This window comes from Anoplopoma fimbria, chromosome 18 (assembly GCF_027596085.1).
Source record: "Anoplopoma fimbria isolate UVic2021 breed Golden Eagle Sablefish chromosome 18, Afim_UVic_2022, whole genome shotgun sequence".
Taxonomy (NCBI): Eukaryota; Metazoa; Chordata; class Actinopteri; order Perciformes; family Anoplopomatidae; genus Anoplopoma; species Anoplopoma fimbria.
In genome coordinates, this window is record NC_072466.1 from 11,115,925 (window position 1) to 11,131,856 (window position 15,932).

The 15,932-nt window shown below is 42.1% G+C and overlaps 1 protein-coding gene across 1 annotated transcript in view; it reads right to left on the reverse strand.

Annotated features, from left to right (window-relative positions):
- Positions 1–12,270, reverse strand: part of foxo3b (forkhead box O3b) — a 43,173-nt gene extending 30,903 nt beyond the window's left edge. The window contains 3 exon segments of the mRNA XM_054618378.1: positions 10,995–11,275; positions 11,278–11,714; positions 12,038–12,270. Coding sequence (XP_054474353.1) covers positions 10,995–11,275; positions 11,278–11,548 — 552 coding nt within the window. The 5' untranslated portion in view covers positions 11,549–11,714; positions 12,038–12,270.
- Between the last annotated feature and the right edge of the window lie 3,662 nt (positions 12,271–15,932).

Below are 15,932 nucleotides of genomic sequence, written 5' to 3' on the forward strand. Positions count from 1 at the left end.
TGGCTTGCCTTCTTCCCAAAGTAACCCGCCTCCACACACACACACACACACACACACACACAATGACACACACATACACGCACATAATCTCAGAAGTCCAGGGCCCTAGTTAGTACTGACTTCATGAAGAGTAGGATTAGTGCTAAGAGGCTGCTGTGTGTGGGACCTTGAGGCAGACTAACACAATGGACTACAAATTGCCAGCTACATGCAAACATCTGAGTGGGCCTTGAAAGGCCAACACACACACACACACACACACACACACACACACACACACACACACACACACACACACACACACACACACACACACACACACACACACACACACACACACACACACACACACACACACACACACACATTTTTCAGACAAACCGCCATAAGCAAATTATGGGAACTATTATCAGATGCCCAGAAATAACTGAAAAACATCATTCCCTTGTTTTAATGGTGCATGGAGGATGTGGAACATTGGAGCCCAGCATGTGTACAGCAACAAATCTCGAGCTGTGTAATTCATACCAGAAAACTGACACTGCATTGCATGTGTGACTCTGACCTATAGGGTTTCACAGAGACAAGGGAATCCTGTGTCCAGATAGAAAGCCTGTGGGTTGAACAGGTGGCCGGGGCTGGCTGCTTGATGGCACTCTCAATCTTTGCTTATCAAATCTGGGAGTGCCGTCTCTGTGGTTGGAGAGCTTCCACCAGTAACTCTGGAGCCTAAGGAGTGTGTGAAACTGCACACTGGCTGTTCAATATGTTAGAAACACAACAGACTACACTAAAGGAATCAGGTTAGACTCTATGAACACAATAACTTCCTGCAACAACTTTGTTCTAGCCTTTAAAATGTATTTGTCTAATGTGATAGGAAGACTTATATCTTTAGGTTAAGAATTGTTGTTTAGACAAAAAAAGCAATGTGTTGCATTTTTTTGTTGTTGATATTTGTCGATTCCAGATTCTCAAATGTGAGGATTTGTGCTGCTCGTCTCTGCTTATAAACTTAACGTTTCTGGGTTTTGGACTGTTGGTCAGACAAAACCAGACATCTGAAAATGTCGCCTTGGACTGAGGGAAACTGAGATGGACATTTTTTACTATTTTCGGTCATTTAATTGACACAACTATCAAGTGAATAATCAATGATGAAAATAATCGGAAATTACAGCCCTAATTTCTGTATTTAGATATTTTGGTGACGTTGACAAAGTAGTCGTGAGTTTTAACTGCATTTCCCAGAAATCACCTGTCAATCAAGCAGCGTGTTGAGCATTATGTCACCCATTTCTTCATCACCTCTCACACTCGTTTCCTGAGTTCTTTTTAAATGCAGCATTTCCTGTGTGGTACAGGAGTATTCCTGGGAAGGACCGATCTGACATTAGGCGTTTAGAGAAGCAAGTTTTTATGATTTCGGGACTGTCCTAACGACCTAGCAGTTAAATGATAACCATGTAACCGCTCTCTCATCCCATGTTTCCTGTCTTTATCTCTACTTTTAACTAGCTAATAAAAGCAAAAATGAGAAAAAGCCTTAATTATTTGCATTTGGGTTACAGTAAAGACTTGTGTGATATGTCAGTAGCACATCACTTTCACTAGCAACCCCCATTCCCCACCTCTCATCTTCTGCCTCCCTCCTCTGACACAGAAAGCTTTATTGTAGTCAATTAAATGTTAATCAGGAACAGTAGCTCAGCAGACTTTGCAGACTCAGTGATGCCAGATAGGTGGAGTGGCGTAATAGAAAGAGACAGGCTCTGCTGAAAACAAATTAAAGTTTAAAAGCCCAGAGTCGCATTGGTGAGCCAAAGGGACGATCTCTTCAAATCAGCCAAACGATGATGACTCTTGACAGAGTTCGGATAGAGAGGTATCTTCACCTGCCTCTTCATCCCCCAAAATAATTAATAACATCTTAATTGAATAACTCCCACCTCAAAAAATACCTAAACACTATTAATAACTTGTGCTGTGTGCAGAGTATGACGGTGTGTGGTGGTGGAGAGAGTCGATTACTGAGGAGGCGGCGGCTCACAGGCAAGTGGCCCACTTTAGCAATGTGGTTATCAGAGAAACTGACAAGACTGTATGTGTGTGCTTAAAGTTAGTGCGTGTGTGTGTGTGTGTGTGTGTGTGTGTGTGTGTGTGTGTGTGTGTGTGTGTGTGTGTGTGTGTGTGTGTAAGCAAAGGGGGAGGGGAGTTGTGTTCAGTGGGTCACTCTGTTATCAGCTGTCACACAAACTGCCAGTCGTCCCCCCACCTGCTTGACAAGTTATCAGTTGCTATGGAGACAAACAAGTAACAACCCCCTCCCTTGGCCTGTTGACACAAGAATGCATTCCTCTATGCATGTAGCCGTATGTACAAATACACATTTTGAGTCAAGAGGACAGCAGTTATTGATAGTCATTGACTCTATTCTAGACTCCTAAAGAATCTCCTTTTCTGCCCAGTGGGGCTTCCTTTGCCCCACTGCTTATTTCCTATATGATATAAACAAAAATATTTCAAGCTAACTGATTTGTTTGCTGTGTCAAAACATAAATGGGTTGGATGACAACAGGTGGAGGAGGATGGAGACGAAGAATGAGGGAAAAATGTACATGACACAATGAGGTGACTATTATGTGTCTTCTGTCATCGTCCCTGCAGGTAGACAAATTCAAAGTTACAAGTTTACTTAAAGGAACACTTTGACATTTTGGGGAATACACTTATTTGCCAAGACTTAGAAGAGCAGATCGACACCAATCTCACATCTGTATGGTAAATATGTAGCTGGAGCTGGTAGACGGTTAGCTGAGCTCAGCTAAAAGACTGGAGACAGCTTAGGGACTGTGCAAATATTATTAGCAGGGAGGTAGGGGACATAAAAGGGGAGCCTATTGTATTTTATGAAATGACACTTTAGATTCAGCCCCTTCTACCTACTTTTTTCATATAATCCTTAACCTGACTGTGCAAAGGTAAAAAAAATGATAAAGTGTTGGCGAGTCTCTGGTTGCTGGGCGATTTTGGTAGGTGGATTTTGTTATTTTTGGAAAGAGTTGTATCTATCTTTATTATATTTTCATCTGATTCTTATTAGGAATCGAAATTAGCATTTTTTCCAAAATGTCATACTATTCTTTCAAGATCTACACATTAACTGTATAAGAAAGTACCTGGAGCTCAGGGCCACTTGGGCACAGATGGTACAACATACTATAGGATGATTGATATACCTCAGACAAAAATAAACCTGTACCTCAGACACTGCGAACACTATGTGCAGAAGTGTAAGTTATGTCTTTTTCCTGTGAGCACTTTTGTTTTGCATTTGCACCAATATATTTTATGACAGAACAAACTAGGCTAAGAACGACGTGTAATTGCACGTTTCCTCGATGTTTTATTTATCTTTCCAGTGGCAGACAGACAGTATGTCTACAGCACGCTTTTCCAGTCAGACTGGTATTTCTGTATTCTCTCTGACATCACTAAAACTTTTCTGCCCCTTGTAATTGATTGATCCTGATAGAGAATATTGTTCGTTGTATGACCTTTCTCCAGAGAGTTCAAAGATCAGGGTCAACTACAGAACAAAAAGCTTGGAGCTGGGAGGATTAGCCCTGCTGCTCCAGTTAAAGACTAGTCTCTAACCACAGGACAAACCACCGTAGTCCTCTTCTCTGCCATCCTGAGCTGGTGTGTTGTGTGTTTGTCCTGGATGTTAGAAATGTACCTCAACTTCATGTATATCCCCTTTTTGTTTTGTGTTTCTAGGGTTTTTACTGCATTCCTTGCCTACCTACCAGTTTCTCTATTCACCAGTTCTTGATGAATTCTTGCCACTTCAGCTGTGCCCCTAGCTGTTATCTGGCTCCAAATGATCAGTGTAATCAGATGTTGTATAAACTACTGAACAAGTTTTTTGAAGTGTTAAGGTGCTTTGATACCAGGATAAGAAATGTTGGTGACTCAACAGACTTTGGTATGATACTGAAACTTGATAGTTCTGCTCTAGTTTTAAACTATAATGAACAAGTTTAAGTTAATCTTCTGCGAAAATCCCAACTATGATTTGTCATCATGTGGGCTGCGAAAAAAAATTACTGTGTCCACTATCACAAATAAACTGAATATTACAAATACATATTTGCTTACTAAGCCTGGAATTTGATCGGAAGCACCGTGACTAATGAAGGTAACCCTTTCCTAGGGCTTCTACACAAGTGAAAAAAAATGGTTTGTTAAAAGTAGCTTATTAGCTTAGCTAAGCATATAGATACAATACAATACAATACACAATTAGTTTAACTCAGTCCAAATGTAATTAAATCGACATGTTGTGGTTTTATGAGGACACCTTCTTTTTGAATAGACCCGTTTTCAGTCTTTATGCTAAGCTAAGCTAACTGTCTCCCAGCTTCATATTGTCTGTACAAACATGTTCTCGTCTAACTCTCGGCAAGAAGCATTCACAATATTTATTTTTTACTATTTCTTTATGTTACTGTATGTCCTTTAAGAACATACACTTACTGTACATTAGGGAAAAAATGCCTGTTAAATCCAGCCCCACCTTCAGCTTGTAATCAGTGTGTGAGACATATTATATTCCTTTATTGATCCCCATGGGGGAAATTCGGGTGTTGCAGCAGCTCAACTACATAGAAACAGATAATAAATACACATATTATACAATAAAATAAAATAAAAATAAGAAATAAGAATAAAAAATAAAAATGTACAGTATATCCACATGGGGGGGGCTGGTCAGCATGTTGACAGACTGTGGTCTCCGCTGTTGTTATACAGTCTGATGGCAGTGGGCACAAATGAGCGTCTGATTGTGTTTGTGTTTTAGATGCTATCAAGGACCGGGCATGTGGAGACAGCTGGTTTCTCTTTTGCTGTGTGTGCGTGTATGTTCAACACATTTAGGCACACACAAAACATGCAACATTTAAATCCTGTGACTTGTCTGCTCTTAACTATCATCATCATGCATAGCAATTTCATGTGATTTCTAAAATCTGCATTGAATTATGGGATTTCTGCAAGCAGCTCAGCCCAGCAGGGCCACATCGAGGTTTTAAGACTATTCCTTTCTTTTACAATCTTTTTCACAGCAACAAAAACAACAATGTGGCCATAATGTCTCAAGTGTCTCAAAAACAAAATGCTGCAGTGTTACCATGATGGCCACAAAAAGACAAGAAGGAACCAAGGGAGTATGGAGAGTAACAAGAGCAGAGGCCCAAGATTTATCTCCATTCATTAGAGCCAACAACTGATTTCAAGAGTAGCGCTTCAGAGGAGCAAGCTACAGGGGGACAGCTTGTTTTTGCTCACCACAGTGTTTTACATGCAGACAAATGAGGGAGCTGGCAGGAAAATAATGAGGGATGGTGTGAGAGAGAGAAAGGGAAGGAGAGTGTAGTGAAAAAGAAGAGTTAGAGCGATGAAAGAGAGACTGAAAGAGGGTTTAGCCTTTAGCCGAGAACAAGCTCTTAAAAATTAATACAGTGATCTGAATTCATCCCGAGCACATTGAATAATTGAGAAGTGTCTTTGAGGGGAGCAGATAGTGCGGAGTGTGACATTTTTGAGTTGGTGAAGACACAGAAAATACTGGGAAAAACGGCTACTGTTTGTCTGCAAGTTTCAACGACTGGTTTCAACATAATTATGACAGAAACTTTGATAAATGATGTTTCCACTTTCACATGCAAACAAAAGGACAGACAGTAAAGACAAAAAAAGAGCAGCATACGTGCTGACATAAACTATGGCTGAAAGTATGTCGTTGTTATACACGTCTTTTATTGTGCAGATTAAGCAAAAACGATATGGTGTCTTCATTAAAGAGCTTTAGAGGTGCTGGCAGGCGGATGTTTTAACCTTTATCGAGAGCAAGGCTAGCCATTTCTCCCTGTTTTCAGTCTTTGTGCTAAGCTACGCTAACTGGCGGCTAGCAGGAGCTTCATAGACATGAGTGGTATTGATCAACTGCTCACTAATGCTATAGTGGCTGAATGGGTGCAAACCCCTGCTGGCAGGTTTTCAAAATCTTTTGGAACAGGCTTTCCAAAGGAGAGTGGAGGCTGTGGCAGCTGAACATTAACAAAAAATGTTTTGCAATGAAATGCTCAGGAATCCTGTATGGGTGTGAGGCTCGGGTGTCTGCACACTTTTGGCCATAAAGGGTGATTTTTTTTAGACGTAAAATCTTGGTGCAGCGAAGATCCTCAGGCATCTGAAGAAATAAATGTGTTCATTGATTGGAAATGGAACTAGAACAGAGCCTTGGGGTTTTCCTCCACACAGAGGTTGACTGCTCAGGGTGACACTATTCAGACCTGGAGGGGTGTCTGGAGCTGGTGTGTTCCCATAACCCATCGGGCCTTTAGCCTCACACACCCACAAACCCCTCCATTGGGAATCACAGCCACAGGGCAGTTGTAATACACCAATTTAGAGCAAAGCTTGTTAATTTACCCCTCAGCTCCCCCTCCCTTCTCCTCCTTCTACCGTCTTCACCCCCCCAACCCCAATCATCACTCCCCTTTTTGCTTCAGTTCCTCCAGTTTGGCAAAGTGCCAGCTTTATCTGAGCGGCCTCCTGATTGTGTCCTGAGTACCTGAGTGTACACACACAAATTCACAAAAAGCAGTCCCTTTTTTCCCCAGCATATCTCTTTTTAGTATTGTCAGTATTATAAGAATGTCCTTACCAGTATCTCAAGTAGCCCTCAGATAATGAGTAAAAGTTTACATTCAAGCCACTAGTAGCCATGTCTTGCAGGGATATTCGTGGCGGACACCGGGATCTTATCTCACATAAAGATCACCCGACTCTGCATTGAGGGACAGCTAATGAAAGGATGAATAGGTTGTTTTTTTTGGCAGTCCATTCTCTTTTGTCAACCCCTGTCCTGCTCTGAAAGGAACAATAAATAATTTCAGCCCAAAAGAATAAACACTTTCAGCATGCTAGGCCGTTAAAATGATAATCAACATACCCGGCGGGCTTATGGGGCCTGTTTTCCATACGCCTCCAGACAATGTCAGATGGGGGGAAAGTGTGGAGAGCAGAGCAGCAGCCTCTGTGTATGTATCTGTGTTTGTGATGGTTGTGCCGTGGATGAACATTTGCTATTTAGTTTCTGTGTAAAGGGACTGATCAAATGAGAAAAGGTGTGTTTAACACTTGGGGTCATGACTCACTTGTTTGTGGATTGAGCTGCATGGGAGGTACCAGCAAATAGCCATCACTTAAATAACATAACACATAATGACTAATGTATATGTTAAACAACAACGTCATGTTGACAGTTGTGACTTATGGCAACCAGGGGGCAACCTCCGGTTCTGACAAGTGAAGCCAATGCGGAAGTGTCTTAAAACTTGCATTATCTCTACTGCCCTGCAGGGGGGCGACCCTTTTGATGCAAAAGTCTAATTGTATAAAAGTCTTTGAGAATTACCCTTCTTCTCACTTGATTTATTACCTCAGTGAACATTGTAAACTTGAGTTTATGGTATCAATTGCTAGTTTCAAGTCTTCTTTAATACAGTATGATGTTCATTTCGTAATTTATGGTACCATTTAGATTAAAATAGAGCATAAAAAGGAGTACGCTTTAGGGCCAGCTTACTGTGGTTGACAGGTCGCCTCTGCTACCAGAGTGGTATACTGTGTTTCTGCGTCACTCCGCATTTCAAATATGGTCACTTGCCGTTCATTCAGCCAAGATGGCGACGGCCGTAATCCAAGATGGCGACTGCCAAATCCAAGAATTCGAGGCTTCGTAACAACAGTCCACAAACCAATGGGTGACCTCATGATGACTTCATCCACTTCTTATACACAGTTTATGGTTGCAACCCTAGGGGTCTTAAAGATTAAAGTAATCTCATGGATGGGTTCTAATGAGTTAAACTCATTTCAGACCCCTGTGTATATTTAGACCTGCAGCAGAGGCTCACTGTCATGAACCCTGAAGATAAGCCTGAACATGACCGGGCAAATGCACTGTATATGTCTGAGCATGTCTGTCTGTGCGGGAATGTATAACAGGTTTAAAAACTTTAACGGTCAACTATATTTAGGTAGAAAGAACTGTATGTGCTGTGAATGTGAGTGAGCGTGTTTGTTATAACCTCATAACCTTATATGAGAATATCAGACGTGTGTGTGTTTGTGTGTGTGTGTTTATGTGGAGTGTCACTGTGACATAACTCGGTCTGTTCCTATGATGGGCAGCAGCTGGGGACAGGGAGCCAGTTACAATAGGGTTAAGTAACACCAGAGCACAAGGTCCACTGCTGCTAGAAATATTTACACACACACGCACAAATACACCTGCCTGTGCACACAAATACACACAGCATCACTAATCTTTCGATTATGCAAAGACATAGGGGAAAAACCCACACACACACAGACACACACACACACCCTTCCAGGCATGTTTACAGGTGCTATTTTGAGTTGCAGCTCGTCACTCCCCCGCCATACCAGAGCTTCTCTTAGGACATATTTCAGCAGCTCCGAACCAGAGCTGCCCCTCTAACGCAGGCTTTGTTGGTACGATGTGTGGTACTAAAAAAAGGCTGACTACTCCAACACTTGAGCTGACAAACTGTTAAAGGCATGCAAGAATGATTTTGTCTTGATTTTGTTTATCTTGGCTGATATAATTAAGAGTATATCAGGAAGACTGCAACTGGGTATCATTTGTTATTTTATGGAATTTTTCCAAATTGGCAAAATTTTGAATTAAATGTATAACTATCTCTTCAAAAGAATAAACCGAAGTGATTATAAATTAAAAAAATTAAAAATTAAAGCAGACATTGGAGGCCAGTTGACAGCACCGAGTTCAATAACTAGCTCTAAATAAAAAGATAAAGTAAAATCAAGGTTAATCATTGTTGACATACGGTACACTGAGTTCTTCATTATGTAAGTAAGTGACCAAAGATTGTGTTACTATTTAAAGCTTGTACAGTGGCTTATTTTGGTTAAGGACAATTTAAGGTGATAAAACATGTCCTAGTGTTGTGCTTGGCAATCTTAACCAACTTTTACTTTTAGTTCTAATGGTGGCTGACAAAGATATGAACAAGAATGATGTAAGTGGGAACATGGGAGAAAAACCCAGGGGGATTACTAGGATTTGCTCAGCAAATCTCCTCAACAAAGGTGCCCTGGCTGCATGAAACTGTAGGTGTTCAAACCTGGCTCTGTGTGGAGGTGAAACCTAAGAGCCTCAGAGTGAAATGGAGAGCAAAGGGGCTCTGAAAAAAGTGCCCGTACAGAGGTAGTCCTCTGAACACCTGGCTCTGCTGACTGTCTTTGGTTTCACGTTTTCTTTTTTACTAAAAACCTAACTGCAGCTTTTAGAAGGCTCAGGCCTTCATGCTGAGGGACTGGCTTGTCAATTTGGAGCTGCAGAGATCTATCATCCAAAAGAAAAGCCTCTGTAAATATGCTAAGCCTAAATTGTACTAGTTTGTGATGCTATGTGCTGCCACAACTCTGAAGAAGAAACAACTACAGTCTGTAATGAAGAGTCTCTTGTAAGAAAACTAAAAAAAGGCATAGGCTGCGAGCTGCAGTGGAGATTTATTGAAAGACCATGCGTAACACTAAACCTCCGACAGCCTGGCCCTCATACCCGAAATTCCAGGAGTAACAGCCCTGCATGGTGACGTTGAACCTGGCCTTGACTTGGTGGGGCTCCATACACACAGGCTCCCACTTTGCTCCTCACCGAAGCAAATCACATAGCAAAACTTGAGAAGCCCTGACAAAATATGGCCTATAGGCTCCACGCGCCATGGAACTGGTCCTTCGGCCTCTGATGGGTGTTAATCTCTGCTCTCTGACCTTCTTCCCCTTTCGTTGGTCCCATATGTTTTATACTTGACCAGATAGCTGCCTTTAAAAACAAAACAAAAAGGCTTTTCTCTTTACCGCACACCTAAACTCATTTCATCCCAATAGTTATGTAACTCCCCCATGGCAGGATCAGCAACCTTGGCAGTTGCCTACCTGACCCAAGAGATAGATCCCTGCCAAGGTTCACATAACAAATGGCCCATTGTAGATACAGTGGCATGATGGAAATGTAGTCTCCAAATATAAAAGCGAAAAACATACTGCGACTATAACCTCACTATTTACAACCTCAAAAAGATTGGAGTGGATTCTTTGATTTTTACAAGCGAGTTCATGCCTTTTAGCAGAGGTCTTTTCGGGACACAATTTTGCACACAGCATGTTACATCGCTTTGTTTACATCCAGTTCCTTGTCCTAATAATGGATTAGCTGCTGTTCAGTAAACGCTCTTATGTAATTGTATTGTGTTCTCTTAGCGTCTTACACAGGGTTGCGTCACTTAAAATAGGCTACTGCGTTTCCAGACAAACCGGTTACAACGTTTCTGTTTTCGCTAATTCCAGCCATGTGACTATGACTGTGGCCTCGGAGGAATATAACATAAAAGGAGGAATATAATATAAAAAAAAAAAGACAAAGGAAATGCATTTGTCAATTAAATGTCTGGGATTAAGTGCAAGATGCCACGTTTTGGTGGTCAATTTATGAGATAATTATGTGTAGGTCACCAAACCCCACGCTGCTTAAAGAGATTAATGATCCTAAATACCTCCCTGATGTGATTTTTTATTTTTTTTTTACTTTCTCATTTTGCTCTACGTTTTCGGAGTGATCTGTAATTTCCATTAGAATGATAATAATAAGGTATAATGAGAGGCAGACTTTCCAAATAGACGCTCGTTAAAAAACGCGACTGCGATGGGATAAATGTGTGTGTGTGTGTGTGTGTGTGTGTGTGTGTGTGTGTGTGTGTGTGTGTGTGTGTACGTGTACGTGTACGTCAGTGGGTTTACAAGCCACATGCTTTTTGTTTTTGTTTTGATGGAGGAAGGAGGGGGGCTGGCTGGGTGAGTGGGGCCACTCTTACCTTCCATCCTGCAGAGCTGTTGCTGTCGCCTTTGTCTTTGAAGTAGGGGATGGATCTCACCATCCAGTCATAAATCTGAGACAGCGTCAGTCTCTTGTCCGGCGTGCTCTCGATGGCTTTGGTTATCAGGTCGGCGTAGGACAGATTCCCCCACGCGTTACGGCGAGACGATGCTTTCCTCGGGGTCTGCTGGGCGGCCAGGCTGCTGGGGGTCAGCGCGCCAGAAGCGGCCGTCGGGGAGTGAGCGGAGAGCGGGGAGCCTCCGCTGTCGTGGCCGGGGAGGAGAGCGCTCCGTCGGCCACGGGGCTGCTGCTGCTCTGGTCCTCTGTCGCCAAGCCTGAGCCATTGACACTGACGTCCGTAGGAGTGGCGTTATCGTCTTCATCATCCTCCTCCTCGGGGATAATATCTGTGTCATGGCTCTCCGGTTTCGCCGTGTTGGAGTCCGGTCGTGGCAGCGGCCAGGTGCAAGATCTGGGCCGCTTCTGGGGCTCGAAGTCCGGGTCGATGACCACGTCCAAATCCGGGAGGGGGTCGGGGAAAGCCTCGGCCATTATTTCCTATCACGATCTCTCGGCCCCGCTGCCAGGTAATAAAAGTTAAAAGACAAGAAATGTGGAGCTGTCAAAGTCGCGTCCCATGAATGCGCGCTCCCGTCCTTTGTTGCTATTCCACACCAGCGACGTCCCACCAGGCCACGAGCAACTTAGTTATTAACGCCTGTTGAAGACATAGAGACAGAGCAATAAAGAGCCAACATACACAACACAGCAGTTTAACCTATTTCTGTCAATGGAGCAACAATAAACTACTTCTTAAAAAATAACGTGAAGGATTTCAATGATTCAGTTCGTCCTCACTAAAGCTTGTTTTATCATTATAAAAACACTACTTGCTCATCAATAGGCGCTCTACACTAAAACCCCGTCCTGGTGCAAAGGGTCTGAATCCACCCACTGGAGATCAATGGCTGAGGGGAAAGTGCTCAAAGCGCATCATCTCTCTGGGAAATAAATCCGCTCTCAACACTTTAAATGAAATACCTTGCACGGCCAGTCACTTGTGCTGTGTGGTACCAAAAAGAAAAGAAAAAAACAAAAAACACGTAGAGACTAGATCCCGGATCGTCCACTTCCAGATGCCATCTTGACTCTTTCCCTCCTTCGCTCCTCAAGTGCGCTCTGCGATATGGAGACAGATTGGATGTATGCAGGGCAAGTCAGTGTCGATGTGGAATAAGACTGCCACCTCACTCCGGGCTACTACTGTATCTCGATTTGCTCTCCACACAGCGCTGCACACACTCACACACTCACACACACACACACACACACACACACACACACACACACACACACACACACACACACACACACACACACACACACACACACACACACACACACACACACACACACACACACACACACACACACACACACACACTTACGTACATACACAGACACGCGCATGCAAGTCGATCAAGGGCCAGCCCCCTGGATCCTGCGCATGGGATCGCCTTTTAAAGAGACACTACAGTCCAAGAGGACGGAGCCGTCTGTGCGCAGGTGGAGGCTGGGACACGTCTTGACATGTTTGGGACAGATAGAGAGAGAGACACACAACAGAACACCAAAGGGAGAACCAATAAAGTCCAGTGATGGATTCATTTTAGATATATATATATATATAAATATATATAAATGGCACAGACAAAGAGTGCTGGTAAAAATGGCACATCTAGGTGGAACTGGCACTGCAGGTGTGTTACAGCTTTCACATTTCTGAGAATCCATTTATTTAGATATATATAGATTATTTTTTTTTTAAACCTGCTGAAGGCTGTTACTAAGAATCTCATTCATTATCAAACAATCAATAAATAAATAGAAAATAGTGAAAAACATTTCATTCACAGTTTCCCAGAGCCCAAGTTGACATAGGTGACTAAATACTGAAATACAATACATGAGATGATAAAAACTAAAATACAATATGTTGCATTATATCGCTTGGGATTTATTTTTTTTGTCTAAGTTTGTACTTAACATTGTATTTGTATGTGTATTTAGCACATGTTGCTATGCACTGTATTATTATATGTTACTGACATGATGGTGATCAAAATGAAAAAAAAAGAAAAATTGAACAACATCACGTGACCTGATTTTAGCTTAAACCCATGTATTTTTTTGTTCACCTCACCCTCTTGTTGCTTTATTGGTAATGGCTGATTGTGCCTTTAATCAGCGCACCAGTCTGTCAATCACGTCTGTCACGGCGCTCAGACCACGCCCCCCTCCCTGGAGCCCGTTCTACCTAGTTCAGGATGACGTCATCCCGTTTATTAGCTAGAGATAAGGGGGAGCAATCCTAGATGGGTCTCCATCCTGTAGGTGATGCTCTGGACCCCCTCCCCCTCTCCCATTCCTCGTCTTGCGGATCATAACAGCCTCGTCCAGGTCGTCTTTGTTTCGAGGGTCTGCCTGCCACGCAAGGTGCGCGTCCAGCTGCGCGTGCTCGCGGTATCTGTGCAGGAATGCGCGCTCACAGCTGACCATAGCAAGATATCCCTTCTAAATGACTGCATGGATTTATTATGTGTATATGGTACTTAAATGCATTTTCTTTATATTTATTTGACATCACAATAATATATAGCATTCATTTCGGATATCATAGTGTTATTGTATGTTTTGGGCAATAATTGCAGTTTATTTTCTTATTCCCTTATTTTAAAAGCTGACACTCATGCCCTCTCAATAGGTCGGGCGTTATTGTTTGACTTTAATGTGAACTGATTCAACCAGTCAGATTAGTACAGAACACACACACGCTCATTTACAGCTGCAGTCTGGAGTCTGTGCTGTACAGTATTACAGGCAGACAGTCAGTGCATGTTCCACATATTGTGTGATGGTTTTTGTTCCCTTCACATCAAAGAGAATACCTGATGCAGCAGTTTGGCTCCCGCAGAGAACTATAGAGTTAACCGTTCACTGGATGTACAGAGAGAGGTTATGGTGTCTGAGTGTGTGTGTGTGTGTGTGTGTGTGTGTGTGTGTGTGTGTGTGTGTGTGTGTGTGTGTGTGTGTGTGTGTGTGTGTGTGTGTGTGTGTGTGTGTGTGTGTGTGTGCAGAAATTCAGTATGTATCCAGCAGTATCAGAGATATTCTAAGTATATTTAAAGATTTTGATATTTTATTATTGGTAATTATTCAGTAAAGCATTGCATTTGTTTTGTTTAATTTTCAACACACGATTAGAAGACCTACAGTTTGAAAACTGTTTTTTTAATTGTCTCATGACCAAGCCATCTAACTAATAACAGCTTTAAAAAAAACATTGCTCCTGTCTATGTACATGCCTGAAGTATTTTTGGGGGTATTCCTTCAAGGGCACCAGCACCAGCACTTGATTGGTGAGTGCATCCCATTGAGCACACCATCATTGTCTGAACCCTACAGACTGTTAAACCTGATGTTTTTAGGTTTTTTTGTATAAACTTTCTGACTTTTCTTTGCTTTATCATCTGGGAACAGATTTGTACCTGCACATTTAAAATAGTAGGCTGTTATAAATATTTTTCCAGCTGTGTGTTGTCATGCGAAGCAAAGTCAGACGTGTACCCTCGATACCCTGCTGCAGTATCTCTGGCCTTTGGTCACTTTACTCTGCACCAAGATAAGACAGCTCATCCTTATCTTTGAGAGCCACAATGTAATGTTGCACAAGGACACATTCATGTACAGCAAGCAAACACACATGCAACCCTGAATAATATATATTATTACTGTTTTTCATTACATGGGACTCATTTAACCCAACACTTAATAAGGTCTTTCAGGTTGGAGCAACATTACAATAATTAATGTTATTGGCAACATGCTCTCTAAAAAAAAAAGATTTCATCTATGTTTACCAGATCTTCTAACATAAAAATCTTACAACCTTAAAACATTTTAGGACATCCTGGGATTTATAAAAACTCGCCTGAATTAACTGTAGAAACAGAAGGCGTAATATTCCTATTTGTATCCATTTTGTATCCCCTTTGACTGATACAACAATGAGAAATAGACAAAAGGTGAACTGTTTACCATTTTCCCTTCGTCAGCATAAGACTGTGGTCCAGAGAGGATGGAGACAGCGACCACCCCTCTAAGCCAGCGTGAATCATCCAATTAAGACAATCATAAAGCGCGGTGGCCATCTCTGTTTGTGTCTGATGTTTCCCCCAAACAGCATAATGCTCTGATTGGATTAGGGGCCTCGGCATAGGGCGTGATTGATTTTCCTTTAATTGAGAGTTATGGTGGGATAGACTTGGGTCCGTGCTACTGACTCAAGTGCTTTTTAATGACACACATCATGTGCATGCATCCGTGCACACACCCACACACTGAGCCAATTCCTGTCCCTTAAATATGAGATTTTATATTTACTCTGGTGTTTTTGTAATTTAGCTGCTTGGTGCAAACACAGCATCTCCTATAATGCTCTTGGTTTGGATGCTGTAGGTGCTGCTCGCTGTTCTTACTGTAGTTGTCATGGCGGGCTGGTCCAGGCAGTAGTGGTGCACTAGAATGACCTCATCGTTAGATGGACGCAATAACAAACCTTGTAGCAATTGGTTGCCCTCTGCTGCCACCTACAGGCAATCAGGAAGAAGTTCCACAACAACACACAGAACGTCTGCCCTTTAATTATAACCATAGATGAAAACTGGGAAGTTGTTTACAGTTTGTCTACCAAAAATTAGATAACCCGTCGTCCTTTAAATTATATTACAGCTTAAATGTTGGTCTTTTTCATATAAATTTGGAATCATAAAAGAACACAGAAATGAACATACCTTTAGCTATAACAAATTGTGCAATATCAAATATGTTTTCATGGCTCCAGTATTTATTTATTTTATGTGCCATCTCATAGAAA